General features: G+C 38.4%; 1 protein-coding gene across 1 annotated transcript; it reads left to right on the forward strand.

The window, feature by feature from the left end:
• Nucleotides 1-12982: 12982 nt before the first annotated feature.
• LOC309588949 (pulmonary surfactant-associated protein A-like) lies at nucleotides 12983-15769 on the forward strand (the record flags this gene model as incomplete). Its single annotated transcript, XM_082308763.1, has 4 exons — nucleotides 12983-13118; nucleotides 13651-13716; nucleotides 14572-14649; nucleotides 15393-15769. The coding sequence occupies 4 exons, from the start codon at nucleotides 12983-12985 to the stop codon at nucleotides 15767-15769; spliced, it is 657 nt and encodes a 218-aa protein (XP_082164889.1).
• Between the last annotated feature and the right edge of the window lie 2841 nt (nucleotides 15770-18610).

Genomic DNA, 18610 nt, shown 5'->3' on the forward strand with positions numbered 1-18610 from the left:
CTACTACAAGCTGCTTTAGCTGAGATGGGCGCAGCACTTCACCGAATTTAGTTGGAAATCTTGAAACCTCTTAAGCAACATCATAATGGCTACATTGGTTACTCTTTGATTATCTCCTACCTCGCACGTTATGGATCCAATGACACCTGTGCAAGGGTGTCCCACTCAGAAGTGGTTTGATCAGTGCTACTGTGCTTACAGATCACAACCTTTTAACCCCTCTATCCTCTTATGCCCTCTCCACCCTCCTTAAGCAGCTGTATGCATTCACAGAAGCAAGGTAAAGATAGGAAAAGAGAAAGGCAGGAGGAAGACATGGTGCATTTTTTAAACCTTTTTACCTCTTTACCTTTTAGTATAGAAAGCTGCAGCTAAACTGAAAAAAAGGGGGGGTATTAACGGTACTTCCTGAGCTTGCTAAGTAGATCTTTTACTTGTGCATTAAAAACTAGCAAAGCAAATATTATCCCGAAGCCTCAGATTACCCTCTATGTGCTGGTATTTTCTAGTACCTGCAGCTTAAAGCTGCAATTGCCAGCATCTGGAGAATCTCAGCTTTCATTTTCAAGACTGAAGTGCATTTCTAGCTTTCATGACCAATGGTGAAAAAAGCTTAACAGCCTTTCAATTGCAAAAAGTTCCACAAACAAAGTGAAAATGTTTGTTTCCTTTTAATCCCATGTTTTAAAGTCTATCTTAAAGCAGAACCTGTATTTTTAACAAATGGGGATTAAGGGTCAGGAACAGTATGGCAGGACTCTGTATGGTAAGAAAAGCTGCCAGCTCATTGCACAGTAGCAGTTGTAAAAGCTATTTAAGAAATGTTTTAAATGTTGTCTATAATGCTTGTGTATTATATATCACATCACTGAAAATTGTATACTGCACTCTGTCTTGAGTTACTGTGAGCTCTCCATTGGTTTTGAATGCTGCAGCCCTGAAGTTCATCTTTGTCAAAGGCTTTCAAAATAGTTCGGACTTTGGCCTTTATTCTGGCAAATTGAGTGAGTCTTTGGAACGTATAATAGTTTACATCATTTATCTCTGTTTCAGTGGCACAGTATGTTACTCTTGAAAGGTAAAAGAACATAAAAGATGGAAGTTATTAGATAGTTGAGCCCCATTTGTGTGGAAATATAGCTGGGGAAATAGACGCTAGAGAAATGCAATATACCATTTGTATGGTAACACTGGTACTGCACCAGTCAGGAGCACAATTGTTCTATGCAGGTTTTGTAAACTAATTTTTAGAAGTTAATACTTAAAGTCCACTTCAGCTTTAGAGGATTGTCCAAGATAACAGTGGATGTGGACTGACCCTGTGAAAGGGGCACTCTGTGTACTCAGCAGGCTGGGCTCTGCGCAGGGCTGAACACACATCTGGAAAGGCGCAGTTAGGAAAACCTATGCTACATTTATTTTCTAGCTTGAACCCCTGAGACAGTCTGGTAAGACAGACAAGCAATGAGACTACTTTAAAAACAAGCATATTTGAAACGCTCTTATGTAGATTCCCACTCCTGACAAGCAAGCGTATTCCTGCCTGCCAGCTGCTGATGTTGCAGGCGTGTCTCTGTCGCAGCCCATTCCCTTGCAAACTAGAGGTTATAAGATATCACAGTCAGCTTTTATAGAGGAAATGCTACGCCCCGCTTCCCTCTCGTGAACGTAGACAAGAATATTCAGAGAACAGGCAAGTATATGACTGGTGATAGATGTGAGAAACCACTGAGGAGATGGGAGAAAGAAAAGGAAAATATTAGCAGGACAACAGCTGCTCCAGTGATTTAGCATACTTATCTGAGCCTATTGGTCTAGACTTCACTGTACTTGTGGCATGTGAGCTACACCGATGTGAAAAGCTTGTTTTAGTTCAGTATTTGTTTGGAAGCTCATGTCTCTGCTAAAATGAATGGAAAAAAACAGTCAACAAAAAGGGTACCCATAGTTGTGCTGCTGTTTATATTTCTGGAACAATACGGATAGGCCAGCAATCTGTAACATCTTTCGTAGTCACTTCTGCAAAGATAATATTTGAACAAGATAACGGCTCTGTAGTTGCATGGTATGTACATATGTTGGGATCGGAGAGAAAATGAACAGAAGTTGCTGTTTGTGCTTTTGCATTTCGGATGGAAAAGGTATGGAGATACACACAGTCCCTTGTACAGGTATGCATATATTTGTCATGCTTAGCAGAATGGATCTGAAGTCTCCAGGCCAGGCTGTAGTTCAGATTGCCTCACTAAGAACAGGACAACTGCTCCTTAACCAGGCAGTGAGCTGCTTGAGCGTATCGGAGCTAGATTTCTGCATGCCAGCCTCCTAGAATGATTCCTCAAATCAGAGCAGTGAATGCCAAACCAAATTTAAACATAAATAAATAAATAAAATTCAACAGGTAGCTGAAATGGTTATTAATAATTTTTTAGAGTTTCTCTTGTCTTATTAAGAAAAACAATGTTTAAGCTGCAAAACTGCATACAAAGCAGCTATAAAGGCTGTAAGGAGTGACCCCCATGGACTAACAAAATTATATTTTATTAGTTAAGTAGCTGACATCCATGGTTATTACGTTTCTCAGGGTTATTAAACATTCTCTCTGATTTGTCATGCAAGCTAAGTCTACTGTGTTTTAATAACCTACTAAACATTTTTAGTTTGAATCATTCTGCCCTCTAGCAATATTCAAGATCTCTCAGTCTCTCCAGAGAGACTCTGAGCTTGTAGGGCTCTGTTCGTTCCCTTTTGTTTTCTTCCTATTTCTCTGGGTTTTCATCTGTTCCTTGTTTTTATCTACTAGATGAACTCCAAGGGGCTTTAATTAGCTAGCTAAAAAAGAAAACGCACTGCAGAGTTGAAAGAAAGCAGATGGGAGTGCGTTTCTTCATGCAACTTGCACTACAGGTTGCAGTGGCTTGTGCCTTGGCATAAGGAAGCCACTAACAGTGCTGTTATCCTAACCACCGACTGAATGGCCCACCTTTTTCCCTCTCAATATCTGATTAGAGAGAATTTCCTTCCAGTGATTTCTCGGACCTTCCTTCTCCAAGTTTTCCCATTCCTTACTGTTTTTCATCTTTCTCCTCAACATTTTATATGCCTAAGGAAGTTTCCAAAGGGCAATAAAGTACCAAATTCCCTTTGAAGGTCACTGGAAATTAGATTTTAGAAGTGCGGGTATTATGTTTTAGATTTAAAGTGAGTTGCATGTTATGTACTGTTCCCTGAATCATTCTGTTCAGTACAGAAATACTGTACTGGTTAAAGAGTAAAAAATTCAAGAACTTGCCCCTGTTCTTTTCTGCTCCATGTGGATATTTTACTGAAATCTTCAAAGAAACAAACAAGGAAAAAATACTATTGGGTGTCGCAATGCTTTTTAAAATGCCAGAGATCCAGCTGCTTGAATTTCAGTTACATTGCAGCAGTCTTCTAATCCTCACAAATTAATATATATGGTTCATTGTGCTAATCTTTCCAGTTCTGGGCATCAGTTTTCACATTTTATAATCAGAACAAAAGACTCCCAGTATAGCCCAGACTCTAATAATAGCAAGCAAAATGGTATAACAGGAGTGTAGTTTTAGCAACGATGATCTAAGGATATAAACATGGCACATGTTTGCAGGGAGAGGTCGTACTTTTTATTAGGGCACCAGACATAGGCCTTCTTAAGCTTTTATTTTGGATGTGAAGAATTTCTGTGCTCAAATCTTGCCATTTTTGCCATGTCAAGATAGTGAAAACGTGAGTCCTCATTCTTCAGGGAGCAGCTCAACGTATATGCTGAACCAATGCAACAAGTGTTGCAAACAAAGCCACTTTAGTTGAAATAAGTCATGCTTCCATTAGGAGAATCCTCTCAATTTTAACCTATTTACTTACCCAACTGCTAATTATGAAGTAAACTTTTCCTCCAACTACATCCTCTGTATCATCTCTGTTAGTAGATTTTTAGTCAAATCTCACTCTATAGGAAAATCCAAACGATTTCAACAAGCTGTGTCTATTTTCTTTAAGAGTTTGGCTTGCAAAGTCTTTCAGAAAACTCAGCAAGGAAATTGGCTTGTAATTAAAGAGTAGACCTATAAGCATCTTTCAAAATATCAATAACGTTTTTAGTCTAAGATTTTTGAAAACTTAGTAATAAACAAAATTACTGCAGAAAACTACAAAATAACTGTCTTTAGTATTAGGGCTCCAGAATATTCTGTTCTGGATGCCCAGCTACAGTCAGGGAATGCTCAGGGTGAAAGGAAAAGGGGTTTAATAAATATATGTATGTAGCTGAGCCTTTCTTTTCTCTTTACCCCTTACAGGAATCTTTCAAGAATATTTCTACACTGAAGCCTCTGCAATAACTGCACCTTACACAATTTCAAGTCAACTCAGGTATCAATGAAAGGAAAGGAGATTCATCTGCTTTCTTGGACACTTCAGTCTACGGCCTTTCCTTGGCATCTCCATGCTCGAGCTCGAGCTATCCTGCCAGCAATACCCAGCGTGGCTACTTTGAAGCCGCCAGGGATTTACGGGCAGAAGCTGCAGTGGCCGTAGGCAGGGCCACGCGCCTGCGCTGCGTTAGGCTGCTGCCGTAAGGAAGAGCGCGATGCAGCGGCTGAGCACAGCGAGGGCTGGGGCCCCAAAGCACCGCTGGCTGCTGCTGCCTGGTCCCCTCCACCCACGGGGAGCGAGATCCACTCCTCTGGAGGTGAAGCACAAAACCACCACGCTGAATTGCAGGAGCTGGATGGACGTGCGGGTGTGCTTCACCAGCCCAGTCAGGTGCTCAGGAGCTCTGCTTTTCATGGAAACTGAAATAACGAAGCGCCTTAGTATCTATCTGCTACCCAAGAGATACAGAGTGTTCCTCTATACTTCTGCACTAATTAGAATCTAAAAATGTGCCATTACAAAAGAAACAGACTCAGTATATTAAATACTACGTGCTTCAAACAACACAATCAGCTAAAACATACAGAATTTTGTGTTCAATCTCCTGAAAAGTTCTGTGCAAAATGAAATTCTGTAATACCTATTGTCTTAATTTTCAGCTCATAACAGCGATAACAATCGCGATATGTGGTGTTTCCTGGGAATTCATTACCAGTTGGGGTCCCTTCAAGTAAGATGCAAAGCAGCTTCTTTTTACTGTGACCACCAGACCTTAACAGCAGCTTGGTGAGTTTATTATTTTCATTTGTAACTCTGTATTTTCTGCCATGTGTTTTCAATAACAAGTTTCTCCCAAGGACTTTGGATTTCAATTGCAAATAAAATGTTGACAATGCTTTTGGATATGTATGTTGTAACACTTAGCAGTGAGATATTAGATGGGCCATTTCCCAGCAATAACAACATAATTACAGCTTAGCAGGATTTTTTTGCTATCTGCAGGCTAGATTATCTTTATTTTAAATTGATAACAAGGGCCAGGTGGCTGTTTATAAGGGCAAGATACAAATTACAAGCATATGTTTCCAAGGCAATGTTGGCCAGTGGCTGTTCAAGCATAAATTGCTTCCTATTACCACTTTTGATAGGAGGGACACGGTACAGTTCATCTCCATGGGAACACAATATGGCAGGACACCTCTGTGATTACTCTTTGCGCTATTTCCTGTGAAAAACAGCAATATTTACTCCATCGTGACACTCCTATTTGATATTGCAGTGGGTAATTTTGTTGTGTTGTTGACCAAGGGCTAGGAATAATCTCCCACACTATTGTGTAGTATTCCCGTAACAGGCTGCGTGCTTAGCGTGGAAGATACAAGGAGGAATTATGAAGTCGGTAATATGGTCTACAGGAGAGAAAAGTGAATTGATGCTTTGGAAAAAAAACAGGCTTCCTCAACAATAATAGGGATAGCACCTCTCTAAGCTTTAGGTTTTTTAGCTGTGAAACAGGTAAGATACAGACCTCCTGGAAATCATTAGTAGGTTGTGAAGTTAGAATAAGATTATTTCTGGGTTTCTGTTTGTTTCTAAAAGGACAAGCCAGAAGCTGATTACAGTATGGTTAAATTTTTACTAAACCTGGAGAGAGAATATGGGAAGGGAGGAGGAGAGAGTACTTGTCCTGCCTGAAGGAAGGAGGAAGGCTGTGTCTAAAAATCCGCCATGTTACGTCAAAGCAGGAGCTGCTTGCTGCCTTTGTTTTAATGGGCTCTAGTTGATTTTCTCTTTTTTTTTTTTCAAGACATAGAAATAATGACTTGTCTAGCAACTTGCCTACCATTTCCATATAATCCCAGCGGCCGCTTTGCTGATGTCCTGTATATGCTGACTATGAGTCTGCAGTTTAAATCAATTGCTTCAAGTATATGAGAAAGAAGGAATATCAGATGTAACCTGAAAACAAAGGACAAGTAGTTCTTTTAACATAGTTTTAAGGTTATAAGTTTTTGGCAGGAGAGAACCATGCCGTTGTTTTTTTTTTTTTTTTTTAAAAAAGGTCTGAAAAACCTAGTCACCCCTTTTCTAGATAGTACAGTTTGAATTTGCTTTTCCTAGAATGGAAAATAGATTGAAAGGGATGTGGGTTTTTTAAATTGAATTCCTTGAAGGCTTTTTTTTCTTTTTTTTGTCTGAAGCTTACATTTTCTGTACTTTGCAAGAACAACGCTATGGAAGGGCTGTTCAGTACAGTCTGGTGGAGCCAGCTCTTTAAAATCCACTTCTCCAAGCTCTGTTCCCCATCTCTGCTGTCCTCTCTTTAGGAACCTCATCATCTATATTCAGCATTCCTTCTTCACCTCCATCCACCTGCTTACGCTTAAACCTAGAAATCTCTGCCCTGGGATCCATTCCCCAAAGTAACAGCATATTCATAAGCTGACAGCATGTCACTGATACTGGGTTTGTTCATAAGTATAAATATGTCTCATCAGCAATTACATTCTTCCTGTAAGATGCTTATCCTCACGTTAAAGTGGCATAAGTCTAGAGCACACACAGCAGCTACCTGAAAGGAGGTTGTAGCAAGGTGGGGGTCGGTCTCTTCTCCCAAGTAACAAGCGATAAGTGACAAGAGGAAACGGCCTCAAGCTGTGCCAGGGGAGGTTTAGGTTGGATATTAGGAAAAACTTCTTCACTGAAAGGGTAGTCAGGCACTGGAACAGGCTGCCCAGGGAAGTGGTTGAGTCCCCATCCCTGGAGGTATTTAAAAGCCGGGTAGACGTGGCGCTTAGGGACATGGTTTAGTGGTGGACTTGTAGTGATAGGTTAACGGTTGGACTTGATGATCTTAAGGGTCTTTTCCAACCTTAATGATTCTATAATTCTATAATAATACAAATTTTAAGACCTACCCACAGCAGAACTTGTATTCTTTCAGTATTAGCAGTGTAGTAAGGTACTATACTCTCTACATTTTTCATCCTATTCCTGCATCAATGCACTGTAAACTAGCATAAAAATGATTTTATCAGTGTTTCTTATTTTCCAAAGGTAGGGGGACTGTTGACCTTCCCATGTTTATTGTTTGGGTTTGTCTCAATAAAATTAAATCGCAGGTGCACTTCACCACTTTACCCATTAGATTGTTTCATTACTTAATAGATGACATATGTTTAGTTTCCTGTATTTCTGAAGAGGGCTTAAGCTGATGTCAATGAGTCTTCCTAAAACTGACTATAGGCACCTAAGTCTGGATGATTTTATGATCTGTAGTAGAAGAACAAATAGATTACAGTGGAAATACTAGACACACGTAAAAAATGAATGTTGTTTTGAACAAGGTAAAGATGGAGAATTGACCACACCTGCTTATCACACAGATGCTGTGCCAAGGAGAAGCTCAGAGAGCCGATATCGGGAACTTGCAGCACAGTGACAGATTTAAGATTAATGTCTCACAGACTGCTAAAATAAAAACTAGCGTGACTGTACAGCACTGCATTTTATGTAAAAGAGTGCGGCATAGCCTTATGCAGATTGGGCTATGATAAGGTTTGTTTGTTTGTTAGTAATCGGCTCATTTCAAAACAGTGTGCTGAGCAAAATGGAGAGTTTGCCTTGTTTTCTGAAAATTAGAGGTTTGAAGGCTACATAAAATTGATTCTGGTTTTGAAACCACCTTGGCAGTTATTAGTTTTCAAATTACTTTTTTGAGGGTAGTGTGTGCAGCTGCTATATAAAGAAGCAGTCTTTCTGGGTACATGGCACCTTTGAAAATCAGATTCCTTTTTTTTCCAAGTTCTTCTTTCCTAATAGTTGAGCAGGCCATTGCAGGGTTTGGGTTTAATTCCCTGGCATTAACACCACAGCATATTTAATACCTCAGAAGGAATCTTATTGTTCTACTTAATGACAGAAAGAAAGATGCAGTATCTGGGGCCCCCTGAAACTATTAGAGTTCATTCCCTGGCTAGGTTTTGTGGGTGTTGCCCAGCTGAAGATCTTCAGCCATTACTACACAGGTTTACCTATAAATTTCAGAATACCAAGCCTTGTAGCTTTTCTACAGGGGTGCCAGGTTGCAGAAAAAATATTTACTTACTTTCTTCCTTATTCTAGTATATTTGTTTTCCCTAATTCTCTGCCACATAACTAAGGAAAGTAAATCTAGTGACCAAGTAATCTTTCACATTGGATTACGTTTTAGATTTCTTATCAGTTTCCATTGTGTAAGCGTAATCTGACTCATGGGAGAAGAGCTGCTATCAAATGTATGTTTCTTTGGAAGTTTTGGTAAAAGATAATAATTTATAAAGTTTTTCTACATCTTAAGCCATTATAAGCCATGTTTTGCTCATGCCACACTTTCTTGAATGGACAGAGACAGTGTGTAACTGGGGGGGCTTTACTGACTTCCCTGATTAATGTTTCCAGTTCTTTCTTTATTTTTTTTTTTTAAGTACAAGCTGTGTTTGGTGGAAGAAATAGTACAAATCTGCAAAGAAAGATTTATCATGTTGTTCATGTATTAAAGTTACACGTATATGTGTGGGGAGGATGTATATGGGCAGTGATACCACAGAACAGTATTAACCCTTACAACTGTTGCAGAGTTGCCTAGAAACTGGATCTGTATGAGATTGTGTTCTGATAAGTTAGATTGCCAAGAACTTGGACACCTAATCATTTAAAATATTACTTCCCCCAAAATCTGGATCCATTCAGTTCCACATTATCTTGCAACTGCAGAAATTTCTTAGAAATTAGAGCTGCAGGTACCTCAGAGGTCTGCTGCCATTTAGAAACAGAATCACCCATGTCTCGATTGTGCTGAATTGTGTGGTATCTGTGCCATTCCCAAACCACAGGAGGATTCAGAAGCAAGGTATTTTACCTACTGGGTACTACCTAATCCACAGTTTCTATACTTAACACCAGTTCTTTTCATCTGCCTCATTTGGCCTACAGAGGGAAATAGTTTCAACTGGTGGGATTACAGGTTTTGTAAAATGACTAACCTGCGTACAAAGCTTTGCTGCATAACAGGTAGAGGAAGGACTTGAAGATAGATTGTTTATAACATACATTTGTGAACATTAATTGACCATTTGCTGAAAAGGACACTGATACCTCCTCAGTTAGCCTTTTTTTTTTTTTTTGTGAAGGAGGACAGACCATGCTGAGCACTTTTAACTGCAGGACAAGGCTCACAGTTGTGAATGGAAGTGGATTTGACTAAGTTACTTCTGAAGGGGATCCTAAACATATCCCCTCCTTTGGTATTTTTATCAGCCAGTTGATATTGGACATCTTGCTATTTGTTGAACAAGGAGCCTAAAACTGTTAGCTTGCAGCTGTGAATTCTGCTGGGTAGAAAGACACTATAGTTACGGATCATGACAAAACTTAAGTAGTTTTAGTAAAACACAGAAACCATTCTGTCCTTAAGAGACCACAGTGTAAACTGCCAAAACAGAGAAAAGCTGTGAAGCAGAGGTATTTCTGCCTTACAGGTGAGGGACTGATGTGTTGGCTTGCTGAGGTTCATAAAACAAATCTCAACTAGGATCAAACATACATGTCCTTACAGCAGAAAGCATCAGAACCAGAAGGAAGTTACTCACTAGATCCCAGTCTTTATTGCTCAGAAACTGGGGGCCCTCTGCTTGCTTTTTTACTTGTTCATTGTTGTTCATTTGAGGATTTTGTGCAGGTATACAGATTTTTCCAGGATCCATCTCTGACCAAGGGAGGATCAGCTGTACTCTACATGCAAAAGAGACCAGATGCTCACAGAAACATCGAATGTACACACAGCCAGAAAATGATATTAAGGTAAGATAAGTACATCAGATGGGAAGCAAAGTTTAGAATTCTGATTATCAGGTCAGACTATCTGGTCTGGTGCTTCCAGGTAATGGAAGGTAATTACCTGGTAATTACCTGGAAGGTAATGTGCTTCCCTAATTAACAAGAGCACCCTTCCTTCTACAAAAGCCACTGGTAGTCATATGCCATTTTTTGCTTTTTTAAAACAAGACAAAAATGTTACAATATCACTTAGGATCACTGAAAGTTTCTTTAAGTTTTTATACATTTTTGTATGTGTCTACAAATCTGGAGTTATCTGTTAGCTCTAGTTTGGTTTTTTTCTCCAACTTCGGCTTTCTTTTTCTTACAAAAGAAAAAGAAATTTCTCAACCCTTAAACTTGTTCTCAGTATTTGCATAACAAGTGTGTAAGCAAAACTAAAAAGGCTCATTCGTGCCCTCATTATCCCGTCTCCACTTCAGCGGTGTCATTTAACAAACTGACACTATATAAAGGGGACTTCTGCAAACTGCTCTTTCATTTCACTTTGAAGCAGAAAGGTAAGTTGAATTTCCTTTTAATAAATCACAAGTATCTTCAGCTAGAAGGCAAACCTGTTCCTTTTCACTTCTGTGGTCATATTTACATTTTTAAATTAAATTTTCCTTTGTTAGTTTTGGGGTTTGTTTGGGGTTTTTTTTGTTTGGTTTTTTTTTGTGGGTTTTTTTGTGTTTTTTTTTTTTTAACTAACTTTGCTTATATTAGCAATTTTAGTAGATGAGGAGATGCCTGAAGGACATCAGATTGTAGTGACTGATGAAGGTCATTAAAACCGAAGAGCTATTTTTTCCATTTTGCTATATAACTGATGAGGACTCTGACTCTGCATCATAATCCAATTATGAGCTGGATGCAGTAGTCCATTCAAATGTAATTCCCTGAACGATCAGCACCAGACAAAGAGTACCTGTTGTAATTGCATTTCCTTATCTCAGGGACATAAGTATTCCTAGCTACCTAAGGTAGGTTTCCGTTAGAGACTTTAATAACCTGTTCTCTGAGTCATTGGCCAGCATTGTTAGAGGTGTCTGCTAGCCTTCAGTATCATAAAGGGTAAACAACTCGAGATGCTTCAGATTCAACACATGAAACTCAACAGCACTTTTAATACAGCATGTCTGTTCTCAGGTGGATTTGAAATTTCCACTCGTTAAAGTGGAAATTCTTGACCATGAGGAATAGACACTGCTATTACTTAAACAGATTCTATATGCAGCAAAATGCTGAAATTTATGACATAATTGAATATTCTTATGTTCAAGGGTATGTCCCACTGAATCGATTTTGAAGAGACATTCCTCTATAAAAACAAGTGAACTTTGCCCTTAAAAATAGTTGGTACTGATGCAGATTTAGAATAGTGTCAAAAGCCTATGATAGAGTCAGTCTGGAAGATGTAAACAATACTTCTTTTTTTTAAAAGCTCAGTCCAGTTTTAGTGTATCCATTTAATAAATGGTAATAATAATAAACTGATATTTTGATTCTGCTTGGCATATATGCTTTCAAACAAATACCTTGTTTTAACTGATGAACCCAGGTGTTAATAATCTTGCAGCATTCAAGCCAACCAAGATTTTCTTCTCAACTATTAAGTGGAGCTGGATTTAGAACATGTTATGTGTGAATTAAAATGATCTTGTCAATTCTGATTTTTTTTTAAGGATGGAAGTTTTTAAGAGAGGGTAGTGCATGATCCTCTCTAATTTTTGCCAAAAGAAAAGTGAAGTCATGGGTGTTAAGTTACATGTTTTGTATGAGACTCAGCCCATCAGCATCATCTCATTAGAAAGGAATACCCATTCTGGCATCTTGAACCTTTCTTTCTCTCTCTTATTATTTCAACTGAATGATGCCAATAACTGTTTTATAACCACACAGAGTTACCGATGCTGCATACCCACTAAGTGCGTTGTAAACCCATGATCTATAGTTTCAGAGCGCTTTTTAGTCATGATATCTGAGCACTGAGATTATAACACTACTTAATGTTATATCTGAAAGGATAAAATAAGATGAATAGGCCTATTGCCAACCACCAAAAATGCATTTTCTACAAGACTAACTCTGACATTTTCAAGCTTGTGGAATTTTCTTCAAAACAAGATAGGAATGTCAATTGAGCTATAAAATTTTGTCCATGTGTAAAACACTATCAGTCTGCTTATTTCAAATAAATGTGCTTAAATAGTACTGTGCTTAAAGAGATTGCTAACTAGCTCCAAACCATCACAACAACCGCTGTAACAGATTGTGCCTTTCAGGTTGGTAGCACATGCATCTATGTTTCCTTGAGTGATTATAGCCCTTACAGACAACTAATGGCTTAAATGTGATCAGTTACATCTGAGCCCATCATTTCTCAAGGATTAATCCAACAAATAGTCAATGATAGCAAAAAGGAAGATTTGTCTTCACTACTCCCAAAAGCGTAGCTGTCATTCTGTAATGAGCATACCAGTCTGTATCAGTCTAGAAACAGTTTTGTGTATAAGCTATGCAACGGTAGCAAAATAAATCTGGGAAATCTCTTATACCTAAACTATAGACTTTATTTAAACAAGGAAAGAATGTAAATTTTAAGAAAGGATGAATGGGGGGAGGGGGAGAAGAAAAAATGTTCAATTATATAAGCCAATGCCTACAATTTCTTACAGAATAATTGCCTGACAAATATGTGGGTTTCTTACAGCTGGCCTGAGCAATCATGTTGTCTTACTTGTCCTACACGCTCACAGCAGTAGCTGCTTTGTTAGTGACTTGCCATGCACTATGTAAATGTCCAGGAATTCCTGGGCTTCCTGGTATCCCTGGAAGTCTGAAAGGACAGCCACGTGTACCAGGTAAGCAAACTTCCCTTTTTTGCAACAAAACCTTGTCATGAAGGCTGCATGAATAAAAACAGTTAACACAGAAGGACATATGCCCTCGAGGAAGCAGCTGCCTTAAGCAGAGGAGGGAAAACTGAACGGAGGAAAGGGTCAGTTTAATTTTTTTTTTTTTTTTTCCTAAAAGATAGGCCTCCTCCCTCTTGTAGGAGAAGAGGGGAAATGAACAGGTTATCAATACTTAAACATATAAATATAATGTATATAAATATATATTTATATACATCTTTGTAGTGCTTTTCCATTGACTTTCCAAAAGGAATTGCTTCTTCCACAGCAGAAGCTTTTTTTTTTTTTTTTAAGTATGAAGAAAATGTTATTCCAGCATTTGCAAGTGTAATTAAAAGGCTTCTGGCATGTTTCTCTAGTATTCAAAGATGGTATATGCAGAAATAGTCTGGTAAGGAACACACTTTGCACTGTATAATTTTCTTTCTATGTAGAAATGCTCATCAATTGGAAAGAAAATTATGTTTCTCTTTTACAGGTCTCATAGGACCCTCTGGAAGCCTTATGGGCCTTCCTGGAAGATACGGTCTTCCTTGGCTGGAAGGTGAGAAAGGAAAAAAAGGGGATATTGGACCACCATGTGAAAAAGGCTGATGTCCATGTAATGTTCTGTCAGTTAAATAGACTCTCTTTATTGGGTCAAATATGTTGGTTTTTTACAGACTGTGAAGTGCAGTAAGAGTTGCAACACTGCAACTCCGAGATGCAGCAATATTTTGCTTTTCTACATTGCCATTTGTTTTAGTTGCGACTAATGGGAACACGATCATGGGAGCACACTAGTAACTTTATTCTACATGTAGGACCTTTGTTACCCATGGAAATTTGTATTAAAAAAGTATTACCTTTACAGTGAGTTCCCACCTTTAGCAAGTAGCTAAATGGATGGACTGTATTTAACACCGTCTATGCAGAAACCCTCCTATACCCGTGTTTATGGTTTCTGTGAAAATAAGATCCCACTGTAAAAACACATAGCATCCACCCAGCAGATTAAAAAGAAAATGGTATGGTGCCATAGGAACTGTTCCCTCCCCAAAATCTCCCTTGTGCCTGTTCACTAAGGATTATTAGAATAAAACAAATTGTCTTTGGCAAAACCACTTTCACAGACATGACAAACATAAGGCTTCAACCCAGAAAAAAAATCATTTTCTTCTGTGCAGAAGGGAATTATTAGCATTTCAGAGGGCTGGAGGGTTTTGTTTGTTTGCTTTAATACAGGTTAACAACAGTGTGAAAAAATACTGGGAAAACATTTATTTTATGCCAGGTGATGTTAAATAAATACATTGTGTGCTAGTTAGTTTTGGAAAATGATAGTTTTATCCAAGGAATTGTCCCTATCAGCAAAGCCTAGTTTTGCTTGATTGTATAACTTCTATTTTTATCCGTGTAGGTCTACCTGATTCTCTGGACACCGAACTCCACACTGTTTTAGTAAATTTGAAACACCGACTTTCCAGACTTGAAGGCGGTAATTTTTCCCATTTTTTTACTTTTTCAGCTCACGATCAATTTTAAGCACAGCAGGCAAAATTAATTATAGAATCATGATGTAGAGCAAAGAAGTCACACTTGACAATGGTACTACATCCCAAACCTTCATTTTCTCATCCAAAGCAAGGGAGATCAGGACTCGTTTTCCCTGGAGAAGCAGATTTCTCTCAGGAACACTAATGCACATTTATTCAAATTCAATTTATTAATAAAAAAAATATTCCAACTGATGTTGCACTTTCCATATGGATTCATGGGAACTCCTCAGCCTTGTACTGCGTTGCTAGCATTTTTATCTATCAGCAGCCCGATTGCTAATGGTGGTAAATTGTTTTCTACTGAGAAGGAATTCACAAAAATTATTTCTCTATTTCACTTGCTCAAATTTGAAGCAAATTGATCCTCTTTAGAGAGTACACACAATATAATAGGGCTGATAGTGTATGTAGCAAATGTTAATAGGGCATCCTTGTCTTGGAGAAGACAATGACAGATGGTCACAAGCCCCATAACAATATACTTAGTGAAAAACTAGTGAAGTGGTAAAATTTTGAAAATCTTTATTCCTCTTCCTCCTTTACTCTCATTCTTGCCCTCTATTCTCTCCTCTTACCACTTCTAATATTCTCTTCATCTCTTGATTTCTCTTTCTTTGCTTTCTCATCAATATGACATAGGAAATTAAAAAACCTAACTAGGTTTTTTCTTTTCATGTTTCAGTGCTTGCTTTGAATGGGAAAATAAGAGAAGTAGGAGAGAAAATACTTGCCAGCAATGGGAAGGAAGTTGATTTTGCATCTGCATTAGAATCCTGTGAAGAGGCTGGAGGAACTCTTGCAGCTCCCACGAATGAGGAGGAGAATAAAGCTATTTTGGATATTGTGAAACAGTATAACCGATATGCTTACTTGGGCATTAAAGAGGGTGAGCTTTCAGGTCAATTTAAGTATATAAATGGCATGCCTCTGAATTATACCAAGTGGCACCGATATGAGCCTAATGGCAAAGGGACAGAAAATTGTGTAGAGATGTACACTGACGGGAGCTGGAATGACAAAAAATGCAACTTGCATCGCCTCACAATCTGTGAATTTTAAAGAATGGCCTTTCAGCCACCTAAGAGTATGGATACAACGAAGTATCCTATGTCTCACATTTATGCAATTTCTGCAATTATTCTGTGTCAGAAAAATCTAAAATTAATCATATTTAGTATTTTTTATCCTTAAGAAAATGCCAAATTGTATTAGGTGATTAACTTTAATTAAAGTGTGCGTAATCTGATGTGTTTATCTCTTTTGAAGGGTTGAGAATAGCTCAGAATTCATTTTTCATGGCAGACTGTTTCTGTGCACTGTACCTTTGTGAAGATTACAGAAAAATTCCAAGGTTTGACTTCGGATATGGGAAAAGTCTGAAGTTAAAATTGCCATGGCTTCATAGTGGAAGCATTTCCAAGTATTTAATAGTTTCTGCCTGAAGAGATGCACAGAGGTTGACTTCACTGGAACAATTATGGTGTCAGGTTTTGTACATGTCTTTGAATTATAGGGCTCATTGTGTCATATTGAAGCATGCACTGATTCATTCAGCATCCATATTTAACTTTATTTTTATAAAACTATTAACAGAACCAATTACAACTAATTTTCTTCATTTCAGAAGCTACTCTCTATAAAAACCTAAGATAAAGATTGCATTAGATCCATGTAGACATAGTAATATGCATATAAAATACTAAACGTTGCATTTCATTGCTAAAATATCACATTCCCTCATAAAACTATGACCGTTGCAGTGTTAGAAGGCCACCTGTCTTCTCCCAAACCACTGAACAACCGCATACTATTTTGGGGGAGCAGGTAAGATTGGAATTTCAATCAGTTCAAACACAATCTATTTCTCTGCTGATGTCTTGCCAAGCAACCACACAGTCAGACCATTACTCAAATCTGCTAGAATCAAGAAGCATCTTTTCACGAAGTGTTTTCACTGCTACTCAGTTTGGGTAGCTGGTGAGCAGTGGGAGCTCAGTAAAGTACCACAAGTAGCAAATTCTCACACACTTACCTTGCAGTGAGGAAGTCCTGGGCTCATCCATTATCATTTTCACACCACCTGAGGGGAAAAAAAAGGAAGGACTGGAGTTAAAATACATGCATAAACACTTTTAGTTCATCATCTCCTCCTCCCCTACGTTTGGCTCTGTGCAGGGAACCCTTAGGAAACCTGGACTTTGACTCTGGGTGCTGTTGTCCGGAAGCATGCATGGAGGAAGAGATGGGATCTATTCACATGGTCATTTCAAGCCCTGTCAAGTAGGAAAGCTTTAGTGTCTTCAGATGCAGGAGATAAGGGGATACTTTTGGCAGCAGAAGATTCATGTCCAGCACTGCATACAGCACTCCAGCTGACCTGAGAGTGGGCAGGGACTTTGAAACAGGAAAAGCACACCCAGTGCCGCGTTGGACAGATTTCAAAGCATTAACTTGCTTTACAAAATAGCTTCCTTTGAGACCTATGACCATGATACCATTTTGGCCAAAAATTTCAAATGAGAAGGGAATAGATCATGCCATGACGATAATTGACTCTCAGGTTACTCTGACAAAAGATAAGGCTGAAATAATACCTTTTGATTTTACTAGGCTTAGCTCTGACCAGCTGCACTAAGTCTGCTAAAAAGAGTTGAGGTTTACATAAAGCTACCTCTATCTCTTGCATTTTAATTAATTATTAGTATTTTAATGAGTAATCCTTGTTAGCAATTTTTGAGTCTTTCAACTGTACAGTTTCTTTGTTAGAGCAAGATGATTACTTGGCATAAGAACGCATCATATTGGAGAAAGAGACAAAAAAACCCCACTCTAATCATGCTAACATGATCTTTTCTTATCTGAACCAAATTCTTGGCATAAGAACACATCATGTTGGAGAAAGAGACAAAAAAAACCCACTCTAATCATACGAACATGATCTTTTCTTATCTGAACCAAATTCTTGGCATAAGAACACATCATGTTGGAGAAAGAGACAAAAAAACCCCACTCTAATCATACGAACATGATCTTTTCTTATCTGAACCAAATTCACATATTCATTTACATAGATCCCCAACTAAGTTTGGAGTATGCTATTCCATTAGTTAACCAAAGATTTATTTCCACCACATTTGCGTTTACAAATTGACTACACAAATCACTTGTTAAAATCCTTAATGTGTAACATCTTACAAACGGCTTAACACAATATATCACCTGTCTCTAAACAGATTTACCCTTCAAGACTTGGGTGCTTTTTATCCAGCTAAGAAAAATAAGATTATTTTTTCAGTCAAAAGCTAATTTTTATTAGAGCAATAAGCAAAGCATCTAGGCTACATCTCAGATTCCAATTTGTTTCTGCTTAAGCCATTACTATTAGGAAAAAACAAAACAAAACAACAGATCAAACAGGTCATGATTTAGGACGAGAGAAAACAGCCTCAAGCTGCGCCAGAGGTGGTTTAGTTTGGATATTAAGAAAAACTTCTTCACCGAAAGGGTGGTCAGGCATTGGAACAGGCTGCCCAGGGAAGTGGTTGAGTCTCCGTCCCTGGAGGTATTTAAAGAACGGATAGATGTGGTACTCGAGGACATGGTATAGTGATGGACTTGGCAGTGCTAGGTTAACAGTTGGACTCGATGATCTTAGGGGTCTTTTCCAACCTTAATGATTCTATGATTCTATGAAACACACACATGCTGCTTAAAAATAAAAACTCCTCAGATCCAGTCAAACAACTGCTAGGCAGCACTTTCTCCTCGATGGTTCACACTCAGATCTGTAATGTTTCAGGTAATGGAACTAAACTCCTCAGTTATTTTCATAAAATAACTCCATACAACACCATACTCAGCTCTTCTCTTGCTATGCTCTAGCCTTCCCCTTATAGCACG

This window comes from Platalea leucorodia (assembly GCF_965183815.1).
Source record: "Platalea leucorodia genome assembly, chromosome: 4".
NCBI lineage: Eukaryota > Metazoa > Chordata > Aves > Pelecaniformes > Threskiornithidae > Platalea > Platalea leucorodia.